Consider the following 16,040-nt stretch of genomic DNA (forward strand, 5'->3'; position numbering starts at 1 on the left):
ATGGTTTATCACCTTCAATGACAGGTCTGTAATTTTCTGTTTTTTCTGTATGGGTAAATTGTGTATTTAGAATCTAATTACAAATAGCTGCGGAGCCCGGCTTCTATCGGGCATTGTCCATGCTCGCACCGTTTGCGCAGCATGAGGATGCACCATGCGTCTTTTGGTTCATGCGTTGGCTTAATGCATGTCAAACGAATTAAATGGAGTCTATACTTAATATCGTTAGCTTCTCATTCGTTCCATCCCACTTCCCGCTTGAGACTAGCCGGACTCTGCCCTCGCCAGTCACTCTGCCCTGATAGAAGCCGGACTGTTATTACCGACAACTGATAGAAGTCGGACTCCTGTTAACGGTAATCAGAGTTCAGATTCGCCTACCCTTGCTAAACAAGCGAGAATGGAGGATTCTATGGAGAAAGAAGTCCAACAAGAGAAGAGATGGCCACCGACAACAAGAAGTGGAGGTGTCATTGTCGTTGTCTCGTGTTTTCTCACTTTGCCGCTTGGGGAGTCGGTTTCAACCTATCATTTAAACTAGAGTAGGTGTTGTTGCCATTACCTATTATTTTCATTTAAATATTCATTCCTTATTTTCTAACTCCATTTCATTAGTGAATTTTTATTGAGATTTTACCTTGTTATTTAGATCTGTGAATTTTTTTTATGATTTCATCCCTGTAGTGAGTTACTATTGTTAATTAACTTTTTGTTGTAACTTTGTTTCTATTATCACCGTAGATTTCTGTGGTTTCAGGTTTGACTGAATATAAATCCTCTACATATCATATGGGTCCTAATGAATTGAAAACCAACTTCTTGAATTTGCTGGTATAAGCTCAACTTTGTGGGTATTAGGCTCAACCCAATAATTTATTAGGCTTGGACTTGCTTGTTCCCAGCCCATCATGACTCAATATAACCACTCAAATGTCCTTAAGGCTCAGTTTAGGAGTATAAATATAAATATGCAGATTGTAGAGTAGAAAACCTTGTATTTTGTATACTTTACATATTAATATTTGTACTCTTTCCAAACTGAGCCTAAAAATCAGCAAATTCCTTGTGTCTTTGTATTCGTAACACAATCAATGAAGCAATCAAATGAAAAGCATGTCTATCAAATACCCAAAGAATACTAGAACATAAACTAGTTCTAATCTCATAAGAAAACATCCACTAGTGCGGGGAACTAGAAAGGAGAAGGGTGAGAGAGAGAGATAGAGATTGGCTGGCAGTTACAGAGGAGAATGCACTTGACCATAACTTCGAATAGAACCGGTTAGCGAAAACTCCATCATCGAGAGAGAGGGAAGCGGTGTCGAGAACGTGGAGATGGAGAGAAGGGGAATCAGGGGGATGGGAGACACAGATGAGGATGGAAGTGGTTTCATCAGAGAATTGCAAGGGAAGTTGGAAGATAGGTCTTAGTCGATGGGTCGCATTGGTTCGGCGCCACCATGAACAACCCATGGCTGCAGACAACATTCTCCAAACTGAAGGTTGAAACCAACTCCCCAAACGGCAAAGTGAGAAAACACGAGACAACGACGATGACACCTCCACTTCTTGTTATTGGTGGCCATCTCTTCTCTCATCAGACTTCTTTCTCCATAGAATCCCCCATTCTTGCTTGTTCAACAAGGTTAGGCGATTCTGAACTTTGATTACTGTTGACAGGAGTCCAGCTTCTATCAAGGCAGAGTCCAAAACACCTGAGGTTTTTTTCCGGTCGCCGGTGTTAACAGTCGTCGGTGATTGCTGCTAATCGCCGCCGGTTGGAGGGGGAGAGAGTGAGAGTGATTGTTGAGGGCAAAGTCCGACGAGTCTCGAGCAGGAAGTGGAATGGAATGAATGAGAAGCTAACGACATGAAGGATAGACTCCGTTTAATGCATTTCGCATGCATTAAGCCAGTGCACGAACCAAAAAACACGTGGCACATCTTCATGCTGCGCGAACGGTGCGAGCATGGACTCTACCCTGATAGAAGCCTGACTCATAGCTGTGGACAAGAGTCTATGTAAGGTTCAAAGAGTTTTAATTACTTGATTAGATATCTTGTAGGTAAGATGTCTTAAATTGGACTGACATGTCTTTAGAGCCTTCTCTTTATTTTTATTTTAGGACATAATTAAGAGTCTCTTGTGGATTAGTTGACCCCTTCTTTTATTTTATTTTGATCTTTTGTGATTGGGAGAATATAAATGCGGTTGAGAATTTGAAGTTGGCAGTTAGTCTATTTGAGAGAATGTCTAATTTCAATGTTAATTGAAATAAAAGCCCAGTGGCTGGTATCAATTTAGAAGAAAGGGAATTGAGGTCATTGGCAAAGACTTTGGGATGTGAGAGTGGGGAGTGGTCGTTAAGATATTTAGGATTACCCCTAGGTGACAACCCTAGGTCAGTTAGTTTTTGGGGCCCATATATGGAAAGAATTGAGAAGAGACAAGTCGGGTGGAAAAGAATTATATCTATTTGGGTGGGAGCCTTACTTTGATTAAATCCACTTTAGTTAACCTCCCAATAATATTACATGTTAGTCTCCAGGATGCCCCAGATAGTTGTGAAGAGAATTGAGAAGCTAATGAGGGATTTTCTCCAGGAACTGGGGGAAGGGAAGAAAGATCATTTGGTGAAATGGGAAAAGGTAATTAAAAGGAAGGAAGAAGGGGGCTTGGGAATTAGCAATAATGAACATGAAAAACTTGGCCCTTTTGAGCAAGTGGCTTTGGTGCTTTCCTATGGAAAATGAGAGGTCATGGCATAAAGTTGTGGCTAGCATTCATGGGCTATCTAGAGATGGATGGAGTGTTGGTTCTCTACAAAGAGCTACTCTTGCTGCAACTTGGAAAGCTATACAAGGTATCCTCCATGTTTCCTTAATCATGTAAGGTATGATTTGGCTTCTAGTCATAAGATAAGGTTTTGGGAAGATGTGTAGACAAGGGAGTCCCCTCTTAAAGATGTTTCTCCTTCCCTGTTTGTTCTTTCCAATCTTAAAGATAGACATGTGGCAGATTTTATCCAATTCCATCCTTTTTCTTCAATGCTGAATTGGAACTTGGGCTTCACTAGGAATCTTAGAGAGTTGGAAACTCCTTTGGTGTCTAACTTGTTAAGCCTCTTGGATTCTATAGTCTTTGATCTTGAGGGAAGAGATGACCGTTTGTGGTCCCTTAATCCTGGTGGGGTTTTTTCTTGCAAATCCTTTTTAACTCCTTTGTAGCCACTTCCTCCCCCCACCCCCACCCTTCTTGTGAAAGAAATCAGGTGCTCCCCTATTTCTCCAAAGGTCAATGCCTTCTATTAGTAAGTTTTTCATGGTTGCATTAATACTTGCGATATGCTTCAAAGGAAAAGGCCAAATTGGTCCTTGTCCCCAGTTGGTGTTTCTTATTGGTGAGACTGCTTTTCATCTCTTAATCTCTTACCCTTTTGTTTGTGGTCTTTGGGAATGGTATTTTCTCTTTTTGGTTGCAGGTGGAACCATCCTGCCAGTTTGGAGTGGTTATTTAGCTCTTCCGTTTTGAGAGGCACAAAAAAGGAGGGGCAGAATTTTGTGGAGATGCACAAGGGAAGCAGTGATTTGGACAGTGTGGGAAGAAAGAAATTCAAGAATTTTGGGGGAGAAGAGAGGAGTAAGTAGGCAGTGATAGATCTCATAACTTTGCACCTTGGGTCAAGATCTTGAAATTCTTTTCAAACTTCAAGGTGGAGGGCTTCTTCAGGAGTTAGGGGGCAATTGCTGGCTCTTCCTCTAGGAAACAAAAAACTCTAGAGGTGACCAAACCCCCAGCAGGTGGTTGGATGAAATTGAATTTCAATGGTAGTAGTGTGGGCAATCCGGGTCCTCAGGAATTGGACGGGTGATTAGAGATGAAAGTGGCATTATGTGTGCCTTGTTCTCAGGCCCAATTGAGCAAGGTGATTTGGTAAGAGCAGAACTTTTAGCTACAGTTTCTGGGATTGAGAAAGCTAAAGAGATGTGAATTAGTAATTTGATCATTGAAGGTGATCCAAAGATAGTAGTGGGATGGTTTAAGAAAGGTGAGGGCGTGACTTGGCAGCTTAGAAATGAATTCAAGTACTTCAAATGTCTGTCAAAAGACATGAGCATTCAAATAAGTTCGGTTAGAAGATCTGCTAACGCTCAGCAGATGGTTTAGCTAAGCAAGGGGTTCAAAGACAACACATGTACTGAGCACAGTTGTAATATAGAGCTGGGTAGCTTGTTTTGTAATGGGTTAGCAAGTTTCTCACAACTTGTATTCCTTTTTTTTTCTGAAAGTTTTAATGAATGAATGGTTTCTGTGTTGCTGATAAAAAAACCATTTGTTATGGGATAATTGTATGTTATATCTCCTTTTTCTCTAATTCTTCTTCTCTTTCTTGGTGGCTATCTAACAATTATATTATTTCCCCTTTGTTTCATCATGATTTCCCTTTTTTATTGATTACAGAAAACATTATCAAGTAAATGAGAAGGAATAAGCACAATCATCGCTTCATCATGATTTTCTATATTGTTTCTCAATCTCGATTACTGTTCTTGCTGATAGAAAGATCTTGATCCCAGCATCTTACCCACCCATTCCATCTTAGATATGTCTGCACTTCAGCCAAATTCCTCTCTCTATTAGTTAAGTTCTGTCAAGATTTCCCTAACACAACCCACTTGCAAAGCTGTATTGTTTTAACCCTACACCAGATTGGCCAAAACTATTTTCCCCTAGATCTTAGTCTTTTATTAACCACACCTTCTAACAGATCCTTCTTGGTATTAAACCATACTGGTAAACCCCCTAGGTGTAACTGTCACTTCTTAGAACCCTACACAAGAGTGCAGGCCTATGTCCTATGTATAGGGCTATAGGAACCCTAAATTCATCAATTCCTTATCTCACAGACCCTTTGCGACAATGTTTTCTATTCCATATCACTTCCTGCAGTATTTTATCATTCATCCATAATTTCCAAATCCCTGAAACCTATACCTTTATGCCATGATGACCCTAGCCATCACAAATATCTGCTGTCAAATGTGCCTTCTTCCATCCTTCAAGTAAAAGCCAAATGTGAACTCCAATAGTAGGATTACAAAAGTTTCACAATAAGGCTCCAACATAGTTTTTTTTTTTAGAAAAGGGAAAGTATAATTGTATTAATCAACCGGTCCTTTGTACAATGAGAAGCTGTACAAAAACTGCAACAAAAGGACCTCAAAAAATGGACACCCTCTAAAAAGTACAATCAGTTGTATCCTCTTTAAAACCTGTGTGTATAGACAACCAGCTCCTAGGAAGCTCTATAGCCTTGTTAATGACCTCAGCTTCAAAGGAGGCTTTCTGATCAAAAGTCCTACTGTTCCTTTCAGTTCACACTGCCCACAGAATAGCCAAAGGAATTGAGGACCAGCATAATTTCCCCTTTTTTGTCATTCCAGATATGTGCCAAGGCTCCAAGCATGTGCATGTTCTAACTAAGGCAGGCATACTCCAGCTTACCTTTAAGCTCTTTAGAAAATAGTTCCAAATCACTGTTACAAAGTTGAAATGTAGAAAGATGGTTAACTGATTCCATCTCCACACAGCACAGACTGCATCTCCAGTCATTGTACATAAAACCTTTCTTCAGCAGCATCGCTTTTGTGAGGCATTTCTCTAAAGCTGCCACCACACAAAAAAAAAAAAAAACTTTAGAGGGTGCTACTGTCCCCCCAAATGGCCCGGCTAGTGAGAACACTCCTGATTTAATTCACTTCCACACTCTTGAATCCTGACTATGCAATTCAGAGTATGATCTTGGAGCAGATCTAGGAGATTTTCTACCTGCTGAATCTCCCAATCATTAAAGTCCCTTCTTGAAAAGAGGGGATCCAGCAAATGTTGTCTCCCCTCTGCACAAAAGAATCAGCTACCAGTACCTCTTTGTCAACTGCCAGATTAAACAGAGTGAGAAACAGCTCCTTGAGGGAGCTCTCCCCAGTCCAAGGGTCCAGCCAGAATCTGATCTTTCTGCCATCTCCATTTTTAAACCCGATTCAACATCTGAACTGGGTAGTAGCTATACAGATTCCTTTCCATAGGCTGCAGCCATAACTGTCCTAACCATTACTGTCCAGCCCAAATTTCTCAGCCATTACCTTCCTCCAAAGGTTGTTTGGTTCAGCATCAAACCCCCAGTGCCAACTGCCTAATAAGGCTATGTTGAAGGACTTTAGATCTCTTATCCGCAAGCCCCCTTGTGAATGAGGTTTGCAAATCTGACCCCAATTCACTAGATGATACTTGTGTGAATCTTTCCATCCCACCACAGAAAGTCTCTCATATTTTTTTTTCTAAAGCCTCCACCACCTCCAAAGGGATTGGGAAAAGAGACAAAAAATAGGTAGACAGGCTGGCTAAAACACTTTTAATAAGAGTTATCTTCCCACCTTTGGAAAGATACCTAGCCTTCCAAGTGGCTAGTTTTTCCACAAGGTAGCCAATGCAAGAAGAAGGATCAACTCCATAAAAAGGCTGGAAATTGAAGGTCGAGTAGTGGAACAAGAGAAAGACTTAGCAGACTCTTTTGTTGGTTTTTGCAAAGACCTTTTCAAAGAACCTTTCAAGAGAAGACAAAAGCTGGATGGTTTAAGGTTTGATTTCTTGACAGATCAACAGGCATCAGATTTGGAGAAGCCCCTTTCAGAGAGGAGGTAAAGAAGGCTTTAGATGATTTGGAAGGGGAAAAGGCTCTGGCCCCGGATGGTTTCACTTTATTATTCTTTAAGAAGTTTTGGGAGCTTCTTAAGGATGATGTTTTAAAAGTTCTTGAGGAATTTCATGATTCTGCAGCCTTGGAAAGAAGCTTGAATGCAACTTTTATATCCTTAATTCCAAAGAAGAAAGGGGCCTCTGATTTGAAGGATTTTAGACCAATAAGTTTGGTAGGAATATGTACAAAATCTTGGCCAAGATTCTAGCCACTCAATTAAGAAAGGTGATAGATTCCTTGATATCCAAGTACCAAGGAGCTTTTGTTCACAACAAGCATATTCATGATGTAGTTCTCGTAGCAAATGAGCTAGTTGATTCAAGAAAGAGGAATGAGAGAAATGGTTTGGCCTATAAAATAGATCTAGAGAAGGCTTACGACCATTTTAGTTGGCCTTTTTTGGATCATTTGATGGATAAAATGCACTCTGGCTCAAAATGGAGAAGCTGGATGAAAGTTTGCATCTCCACTCCAAGATTCTGTCCTTGTTAATGGTGTAGCTAGAGGCAATTTCAAAAGTTAGGGAGGTTTAAGACAAGGGGATCCCTTATCCCCTAATCCCGTTTGATAAGTGTAAGGCAATACTTGACATGGCCGAACTCCAAAGTGAAAACAGAATACTAGAAACTTCACTTGGCCAGATTGCAGTGGAAAATCGGTCGCCCTCCTGTAATGAAGCGAAAATCTCTCAGAAAACCTTAGTGATCAAGATCCTAGGTTTACCTTTTAATCTCTGGCAGGAACACATCTTCCATAAGATTGCGGCGGTTTGTGGAGGTGTTCTGGAAGGGTTTTGTGTGCAAGATCTTCAAGTGGCAAAACTCAAAGTGGCAGGAGCAAGATTGGAAAAAATCCCAAGAAGCTAGGACATATTCGTCGATGACTGCTGGAGAACGGTGTGGCTAGCGTCGGAAGTCAAAGCAACTCTATGGAATAGCTCGGAGTTTGAAGAAGGTGCTAATGTGGACTGCTGGAGAACATGTGGCATCAGTTGGGTGGATCGCCCAAAAGGCCAAGTTGACCAAAATTTTGGGGGAACTGAAAGGCCGTGTGGAAGTCTTAAGCAGAAGTTATTGCCATTTAAAGGAGAATTTTGAAAAAAAAAATTGACTGGGAACCAACGGCCCAGAGGAGAACTTAAGTGGAGGTGCTGAGATCTAAAGGCGGGTCATCTCGCGCCCAATGTTCAAAGGTGGAAAGGTTGAGCCAGGTTCCACAATCCGACCCAACTACTCAAGCCAGGTCTAGAGTTTCAAGTTGGGTCACGTGACCCTTTAAAAAAACATGTGTGCAGTTCCTGTGCGCCTTTGGGGGACAAATCTTGCGGTATATCATCATCCTCAGCGGCCTGTGTTCGGTCGACTCTCCCCCAAACGAAGATGGCAATCAAAGTTCCCCCCCCCATCTCTTTCTCAGGTAGCTGGCACATCATCTGTGCAAGGGAAGAAGCTTCAATGGAGATCAGCTGTTGAAGATAACTCCACGACACTTGATAAGCCAAACCCTCGTTACAATAGAATCTCGCAAGGTGATTCTGAAGACGATTCAGAACGGGAGGTTTTGAGAGCTGTGGAAGAAGATGATGGAGACCTGTCGTCGAGTATAGGCAGCATCAACTCAACAAAGGCCTGCAACTTCACAGATTTTGAAGCTCTTGGAACTGAACTGCTCTTTAATGAAGAATCTAGTACGGAAATTCTGGAGGTACAGGATTCGGGGGATGGTAACTACTGTGGAAAGTGGGAGGCCTACAGGTGATTCTCAGAGAGAGAAGAAAAAAGAAACAAATCAAGAACAAAGGCAGGGTAGCAGTTTTGAGGAGATGGGTATCCATTGCAAACCGACCATGGAACCACTTGAGGAACAGCTCCCCCCAACTGCAGAGGTGGATACTGTACCTGAACCCGAACCATCAGGGTTTGTATTTGGAGTAATTGGTGAAAACCAGATTCAGGATCAGGGAGTTTCTTCCCCCCTTCCTCTCAATCCAATTCTTTCTTCCTCCCCACTTTACTGTCAAAACTCATTTGATATTGATCCTTGTAGTAATCATCAGCCTTTGGATTTTGCAGCTCCAGCTGTTGAAACTTCACCGGTGGCAGACAATGACCCATGTGCGGTAGTAAAAGAAGATGGGGGAGGAGATAAAGACAAAGAGGAGGAACAAATTCTGAAATTGATTCAAGTGATGGATTCTAAGAAGGAAGCTGAGGTAAATGAAACTGTTGTAGGCACTAAAGAAAAGGAAAAGGAATTCTGTGGGTTAGATGAGAGAGAAGATGTTTACAGAGAGCCACCCAAACTAAAAGGAAAGGAACAAAAAGAAGCCAAAGGGAAGGTCTATCTTAGAAAGGAGGCAGAAGATGACAAAAAAAGAATGAGGAGAATAAATGAGGTGGAAAGGCTAGCTTGTGGTGTATCCTATGAAAAGTCTGTAAATAGGAAGAGGGAGAAGAAAAGATGAGAAATAGGAATGGGAAATAAGAACAGGTCTAGAAAACAAGTGGAATGAAGATTCTTTGTTGGAATGTAAGAGGACTAGGGAGTGCACAGAAAAGGAGAATTATCAGGAATGTGGTAAGAACAGAGAGACCAGTAATAGTCATGCTACAGGAAACAAAGCTTTCAGATTTGGATGGAAGATGGATAAGAAATATCTGGAGTAGCAGGGGTCTAAGTTGGTCTTTTGCCCCGTCGTGGGGTGCCTTGGGTGGGATCCTTACAATTTGGAAGAATGAGGAAGTTGATTGTCAGGAGGAATTGATAGGACAATACTCAGTATCAATAAAAGCCAAGAGGATGAGTGATGGAAAGGAGTGGGTGTTGACTAATGTGTATGGCCCAAATTCATATAGAGAGAGGAATACATTTGGGAAGAGCTAGCTACAGTCAGGGGCCTTTGGGAAGGTCCGTGATGTTTGGGTGGGGATTTTAATGTAATAAGGTATACAAATGAGACAAACAACCCCAATCAGCCCTTAACAACTAGTATGAGACACTTCAACTCCTTGATTGAGTCCCTAGAACTAAAAGAACCTACCTTGTTACAAGCCTCTTTCACCTAGTCAAATCTTCAAGAAAATCAAGTGTGCTCAAAACTGGATAGGTTCCTTTTCTCCATTGGTTGGAGGAGTTGTGGGGAACCTTAACACTAAAAGCCCTACCTAGAGTAACCTCTGACCACTACCCCTTAAGCCTCTACCAAGAAAATCTTATTGGAGGCCCCACACCTTTTAGATTTGAGAATATGTGGCTAGAAGTTCCAAATTTTTTGCAAAAGGTAAAAGATTGGTGGTAAGAAGGTGGAATAAGGGCTAGAGAGAAAGTGGTGAGATTCTCCAAGAAGCTGAAAAGTTTGAAGGAAAAGGTCAAGGAGTGGAACAAAGAGGAATTTGGAAAACTTGAGGTCATAAAGGAGGAATTAGCCAGGAAAATAGAGGAAGTGGACCAAAAGGAGGCCCGGAAAGAGTGCGGGCCGGAGGATAGAGCTGAAAGATGGAACCTAAAAGTGCAACTAGAGGAGATCCTGAGAAAGGAAGAAATTTCTTGGAGGCAAAAATCTAGGTGTAAATGGCTTCTGGAGGGGGATGGAAATACCAGATTTTTCCACTCCCTAGCAAACGGGAGAAGACGGAAAAACCAAATCTCCAGTATAGAGGTGGAGGGAAGAGTAGTAGATTCAAAGGAGGAAATTGAAAGGTGCTTTGTGGATCATTTCAAGTCAATCCTTGCCTCCTTTGATGAAAGCAATGCAGAATTGGGAGAATTATAGTGGAACAAAGTGCCAAAATCCGAAGCTACCCTCCTAGAAAGAGCTTTCAATGTTGAGGAGGTACATGAAGCAATTTTCTCGATGGATAGATCTAAAGCTCTGGGATCGGATAGATTTTCAATGGCTTTCTATTAGGATTATTGGGAAATCATGAAAGATGAATTAATGGATGTATTTGTGGAGTCCTATCAAAAAGGGAAGTTATCGCCTAGAGCAAATGCAACTTTTATTGCTTTAGCGCCAAAAAAGGAGGCCAAAACCCCTAAGGATTACAGACCGATAAGTGTTGTGAGTAGCTTGTATAAGATCATTGCTGAAGTCCTGGCTGGTAGGTTGAAGACTGTCTTGCCCTATGTTATCTCTCAGAACCAAGGAGCCTTTGTAGAAGGGAGACAAATTGTGGGACAAATCTTAGTGGCAAATGAATGTGTGGCAGCTAAGAAAAAACAAGGTGGCAAAGGTTTGATTTGCAAATTGGACCTAGAAAAAGCTTATGATATGGTGGATTGGTCCTTCCTATTGAATCCCATGGAAAAGATGGGGTTAGGTGAAAGGTGGAGGATGTGGATTAAAGGATGTATTAGCTCGGAACATTTTTCTATTCTGATGAATGGGGTAGCAAAGGATTTCTTCCAAGCTAAAAGAGGACTCAAACAAGGTGATCCCTTATCGCCACTCTTATTCACTTTTGTGGCTGAGGTCTTGAGTAGACAAATCACCAAGGATGACCAAGATAACTAGTTTAAAGGTTGGAGGATGGAGGATGGGTAGATCAGAAGTGGTGGTGTCTCACTTGCAATTTGCCGATGATATGATCATTTTCTGTGAAACATGTGATGGATCCAGTTTAAGGAATCTGAAAACATTGGTGAATAAGTTTCAACAGGCCTCCAAACTGAAAGTAAATTGGGGAAAAAGTTGTGGCTGGAATAAACATTAGGGAAGGGGACATCCAAGTCATGGCAAATTTGCTAGGATGTGAAGTGAAAAGCTGGCCTCTAGAATACTTAGGTATGCCCTTGGGAGGGAACCCGAAAGCCGAAAGCTTCTGGAAGCCAGTATTAGAGAGGTTCACAGAGAAGTTGGCAATGTCGAAGAGAAATTATATTTCCATGGGGGAAGAATCACCTTGATAAAATCTACCCTAGCAAACCGACCCACTTATTTCCTCTCCACCTTTAAGATCCCGGTGAAAATAGCTAGGAAGTTGGAGAAGATTATGAGGGATTTTTTGTGGGAACCTGGCGATGAGAAGAAGGATCATTTAATGAAGTGGGAGCAAGTTTGTTAAGGAGCAGGGTGGCCTAGGTATAGGGAACATATTAAAGAAAAATAAGGCCCTTCTAGGGAAATTGCTGTGAAGATTCCCTTGTGAAGAAGATAGGTTGTGGCACAGGGTCATTAAAAGCATTCATGGTGAAGCAGATAACGGCTGAGATGCAAAACTAGCTTCCAATGCAGCTCCAAATTCTCCCTGGAAGGCAATCTTTGAGGTTTTACCAACCTTTCTTCAATTTATCAGGTTTGATGTTGGATGTGGCAATAAAGTTTTATTCTGGGAAGACCTTTGGGTTGGGGATGTGCCTCTAATGGTTAAATTCCTGAACCTCTACTCCTTATCAAACCTTAAAAACAAACCCGTTGCTAGGTTTGGTATGTTTTCAGATTTGGGTATCTCTTGGAATTTTGGATTAAGATGAGGGTGGAGGGAAAATGAATGTGAGTCTCTAGTGCTTTTGATCTCAACACTTGAGAGGGTCTACTTAGACCAATCTATAGCTGATATTAGAGTTTGGTCCCCAACTCCTGATGGTTTATTTTCTTGTGCATCTTTCTTTGGTTTGCTCACTCACTCTAATCCTATGGGGGCGAACTTCCCAGTGAGAGAAATCTGGTGTAAATTGATCCCTCCAAAAAGTACAAGCTTTCTGTTGGAAAGTGTTCCTAGGGAAGGTAAACACTTGTGATGTGGTACAGAAAAGGAGGCCAAACAAATGCCTCTCTCCTCATGTGTGTGTCCTTTTTATGGATTGTGGTGAAACCCTAATCCACTTACTTTTATCCTGCTCTTTTGTTTCTGGTATTTGGAATGTTGTTTGTTCTCTCTTTGGATGCAAATGGGCTCCCCCACAGGATGTGGTAATTCTTTTCAGCCCCTCCTTCCTGAGACAACAGAAGAAAAGAGGAATGTGCTTATGGAAGGCAGCAAGAGCAACTACAGTATGGACTATATGGGAGGAAAGAAACCTAAGAATTTTCTCTGAAAAAAGTAAATCAAAGGAGGAAGTTATTGAAGCCATAAAAATCAGAACTGCACATTGGGTGAAGACCATGGAGCTATTCAAAAATTACTCCACGAATGAGATTCTATGAAGTTGGGCTGAAGTAGCACAAACAGATGCACCCAAAGTAATTGTGAGTGTGGAATGGAAGCCATCGGCACTGAACAAACTAAAACTAAACTTTGATGGGAGTTCTTTTGGTAACCCAAAAAGGGCAGGCATAGGGGGTGTGATTAGAAATCATTTGGGTGTGGTGATGGCACTCTTCTTAGGACCAATAGGTATTGGTGACTCAATACAGGCTGAATCTCTAGCCCTACTTCAAGGTCTAAAGATGGCTGAGCAGATAGGAACAAAAGACTTAGAAATAGAAGGAGACTCACTACTGGTCATTTCTTAGGCTAAAAACATCACATCAGTACCTTGGAAGCTCAAATTTATCTTCAGAGAAATTGACATACTTGCAAGGAGGATCAACTCTCAGTTTGGTTGGATCAAACGGAATGCAAATGGGATGGTGGATGCCCTTGCAAAACAGGGGGCAAATAGATTTACATTGTACTAGGCAGAATTGTAGCTGATTGCATGTGGTTGCAGATTAGATTAATGCTTTTCTGCAACCTATAACTATTGTAACTGATTGTAACTTTTTCTCTGTTATTAATTAAAAAATTTCTTGCTGATCAAAAAAAAAAAGTCCTCTCTCTAGGAGAAGACAAGTGGCATCCCATTTAAGACATGGGACACCCCATGAGAGAAGGTGGGGCTAGGCTTTTAGATATTTAGATGGGTCTCTCTTAACTAACTTAACCCCTTTAGGGCCTGCTTCCCATTTAAATGGGCTCTACTGTTGGCCAATTAAATGTTTAATGAATTGTTATTATGGCCCAAACCGCTTTTAAATTAATTTAGGATCTTCTGTCCACTTAAATGGACTAAAGATTAAGCATACACGACTGGTCTAAAAAGGAACTTTTATAAGCTATGACTGGGAGTAGCTTAATAACCTGTTCCCAATCCAGCAAACTTTGAGGCCTCAACAAACAGCAATCCTATGAATAATATTGGGTTTGTACAACAAGGAATACGAAATGCCCATATTTTGATACTTTAAAACAATATTACCTTACCTTCTTCAAGAAAAACTAAAATACCCATGTTTTTTATGGCTTTCCAACACCCATCATGCTCACAATGGTTTTTAAATACAACATGCTATCAAAGGAGTTTGTTGCAACTTTATGGATATCTATCCTTTTTCTTTCTTTCCTTCTCATACTGCCTTATATCCCCCACCCAATAACAACAACAATAACAACTTGTATCAATAATAATTACTATCTAAGATATAAACAAAAAGACTTGAATGTCATTGTGATTTGGTCTATACTCTATACTAACCTGTATGTCAAATTCATAGTTGTCAGCCTCGCCTAATCGCCTAACAGTTTTCTACTTCCAAATATAAAATTCTTTTTTATTCATTCTTTTTTGAGATTATAATTATAAAATAGACATTATTAAGCTAAAATAATCATTTTGTGTGTTTATATACTAGTTTCTTTTTATCATTTTCTTATTTATTAGGGTTTAATCAACACAAACATTGCTAAATGCTGTATTGAACCCTCAAAGACTTAAAAACCTGAACCAATAAGGAAGAACTAAAAATTTTATCTAATCAGCACATTTTCCACTACTACCAATACTAATTGTTTTCTTCTTTTCCTATAATAAAAATAAGGGTTCAGCCCCTATATTTTTTTAATTTTATTTTCCTTCTTGCTTTTCTTCTCATGAATATGTTGATTTTCTATACTTTAATATGAAATTTATAATTTTCTAATGAAAATCATGAATAGTTATTAAAGAAATATGGTTATGGTACCTAGGGAACTACCCTAGGATCTATGTTTTTAACATAAAAAATCCATCACCTAGGCGACAAGGCGCCCCCCAGTCACCTAGCCTTGCCTTGGCGCCTTGAAAACTATGGTCAAATTCATAAAGGAACAAAATAAAAACTAAAACTATATGATGGTACACAATATCGTCATCATTTATGCCTTGTTCCAACTACATGGGGCCACATGCATAAATCCTGTTCCGCCATTTGATTCTGTTCAGTACCATTTCCATGATAGTATGCAGTATATGAGATTGCTTAATTTGTAAATTGTTCCCATGGGTTCTACATGAAATATAATACCTTCAAAAGTGAGCTGAGAGCAGAGCGTGTTTCATTCCTTATTAATTGGCAATTGTCTAACTTTGAATCTGTGCACTCAAATGCTTCCTGTAATTGTGCTGATACAACTGAATCCAGAACTGGCTTGGTGGAGTTGATCCATTCCCCATGATTATATTTGAATTCATACCTATTTTAAGGCAAAAAGTAATTAAAGACTGAGAAACAAAAATATCACTACAAGGAAAAAGTGTTCTACATTGACCCAGAAAATCTTGCATATGGAGACATAGTTTGGGGCTTGCAAGGAGTCCCCCTATAATCAATCTTAAGTTCTTTTTTTTTATCAATAACAGAATTTCATTGGAATTAATTAGGAGGTAATACAATCAAACAGAGGGAGGTAAACTGTCTTAACTCCCCCACAAGCAAAAAACAGAATTAGAAAGAAGCCCAAAACAATGAAGCCCTATACACCCCTTGTTTAGCTAGCCCATCAGCAAAGGCATTTGCAGTTCTTTTAACCCAGCTGTACTTAACTTCAATATCCTTTGCCAGCCATTTAACTTTTTTCCTATCATTGTTGTATTTCCACAAACCAGGCTTGTCTTCCTTTAACCAACTTACTACTATCTCTGAATCTCCTTCAAGAATCAGTCTCCTAATATCCAGTTCTCTTGCTCTTTGGATCCCTTCCAGGGCTGCTGTATCTCAGCCCTGAGAGAATCACCCTCTCCAATTGGACCAGAGAAAAGGGCTATAGAATTTCCTTCCTCAGTTCTGAAAACCACTCCAATTCCTGATTGTCCTGGATTCCCAATGCTGCTGCCATCAAAGTTTAACTTTATATACCCAGCAGAAGGGAGGATCCAAGAAGGACTAATGACCCTCTTGACCTGGACTGGTTTTGCTATTTCTTTCCAATTTCTCAACAAAACATCCACAGAAAAGTCTGAAAACAAATCCATGGATTTCAGCCAGTGCACTACCCTCAAGTGGATCATCTCCATTAAGTTCTGAGCTTCCATCTCCTTTTCCGA

The 16,040-nt window shown here is 40.5% G+C and overlaps 1 protein-coding gene across 2 annotated transcripts in view; it reads right to left on the minus strand.

Moving 5' to 3' along the window:
• Positions 1-16,040, minus strand: part of LOC109115633 (translocon at the outer membrane of chloroplasts 64-like) — a 39,022-nt gene that overhangs the window by 11,198 nt on the left and 11,784 nt on the right. For both annotated transcript variants that reach the window (XR_016085517.1, XM_019199855.2), the window contains exon 7: positions 15,022-15,190. Coding sequence is in view for 1 of the 2 variants with exons in the window: in XM_019199855.2 (XP_019055400.1) it covers positions 15,022-15,190 (169 nt within the window). In the remaining variant the exon portion in view is untranslated. The remainder of the gene's footprint in view (positions 1-15,021; positions 15,191-16,040) is intronic.

Source organism: Nelumbo nucifera, chromosome 4, assembly GCF_055504915.1.
Source record: "Nelumbo nucifera cultivar China Antique chromosome 4, China Antique-T2T, whole genome shotgun sequence".
NCBI lineage: Eukaryota > Viridiplantae > Streptophyta > Magnoliopsida > Proteales > Nelumbonaceae > Nelumbo > Nelumbo nucifera.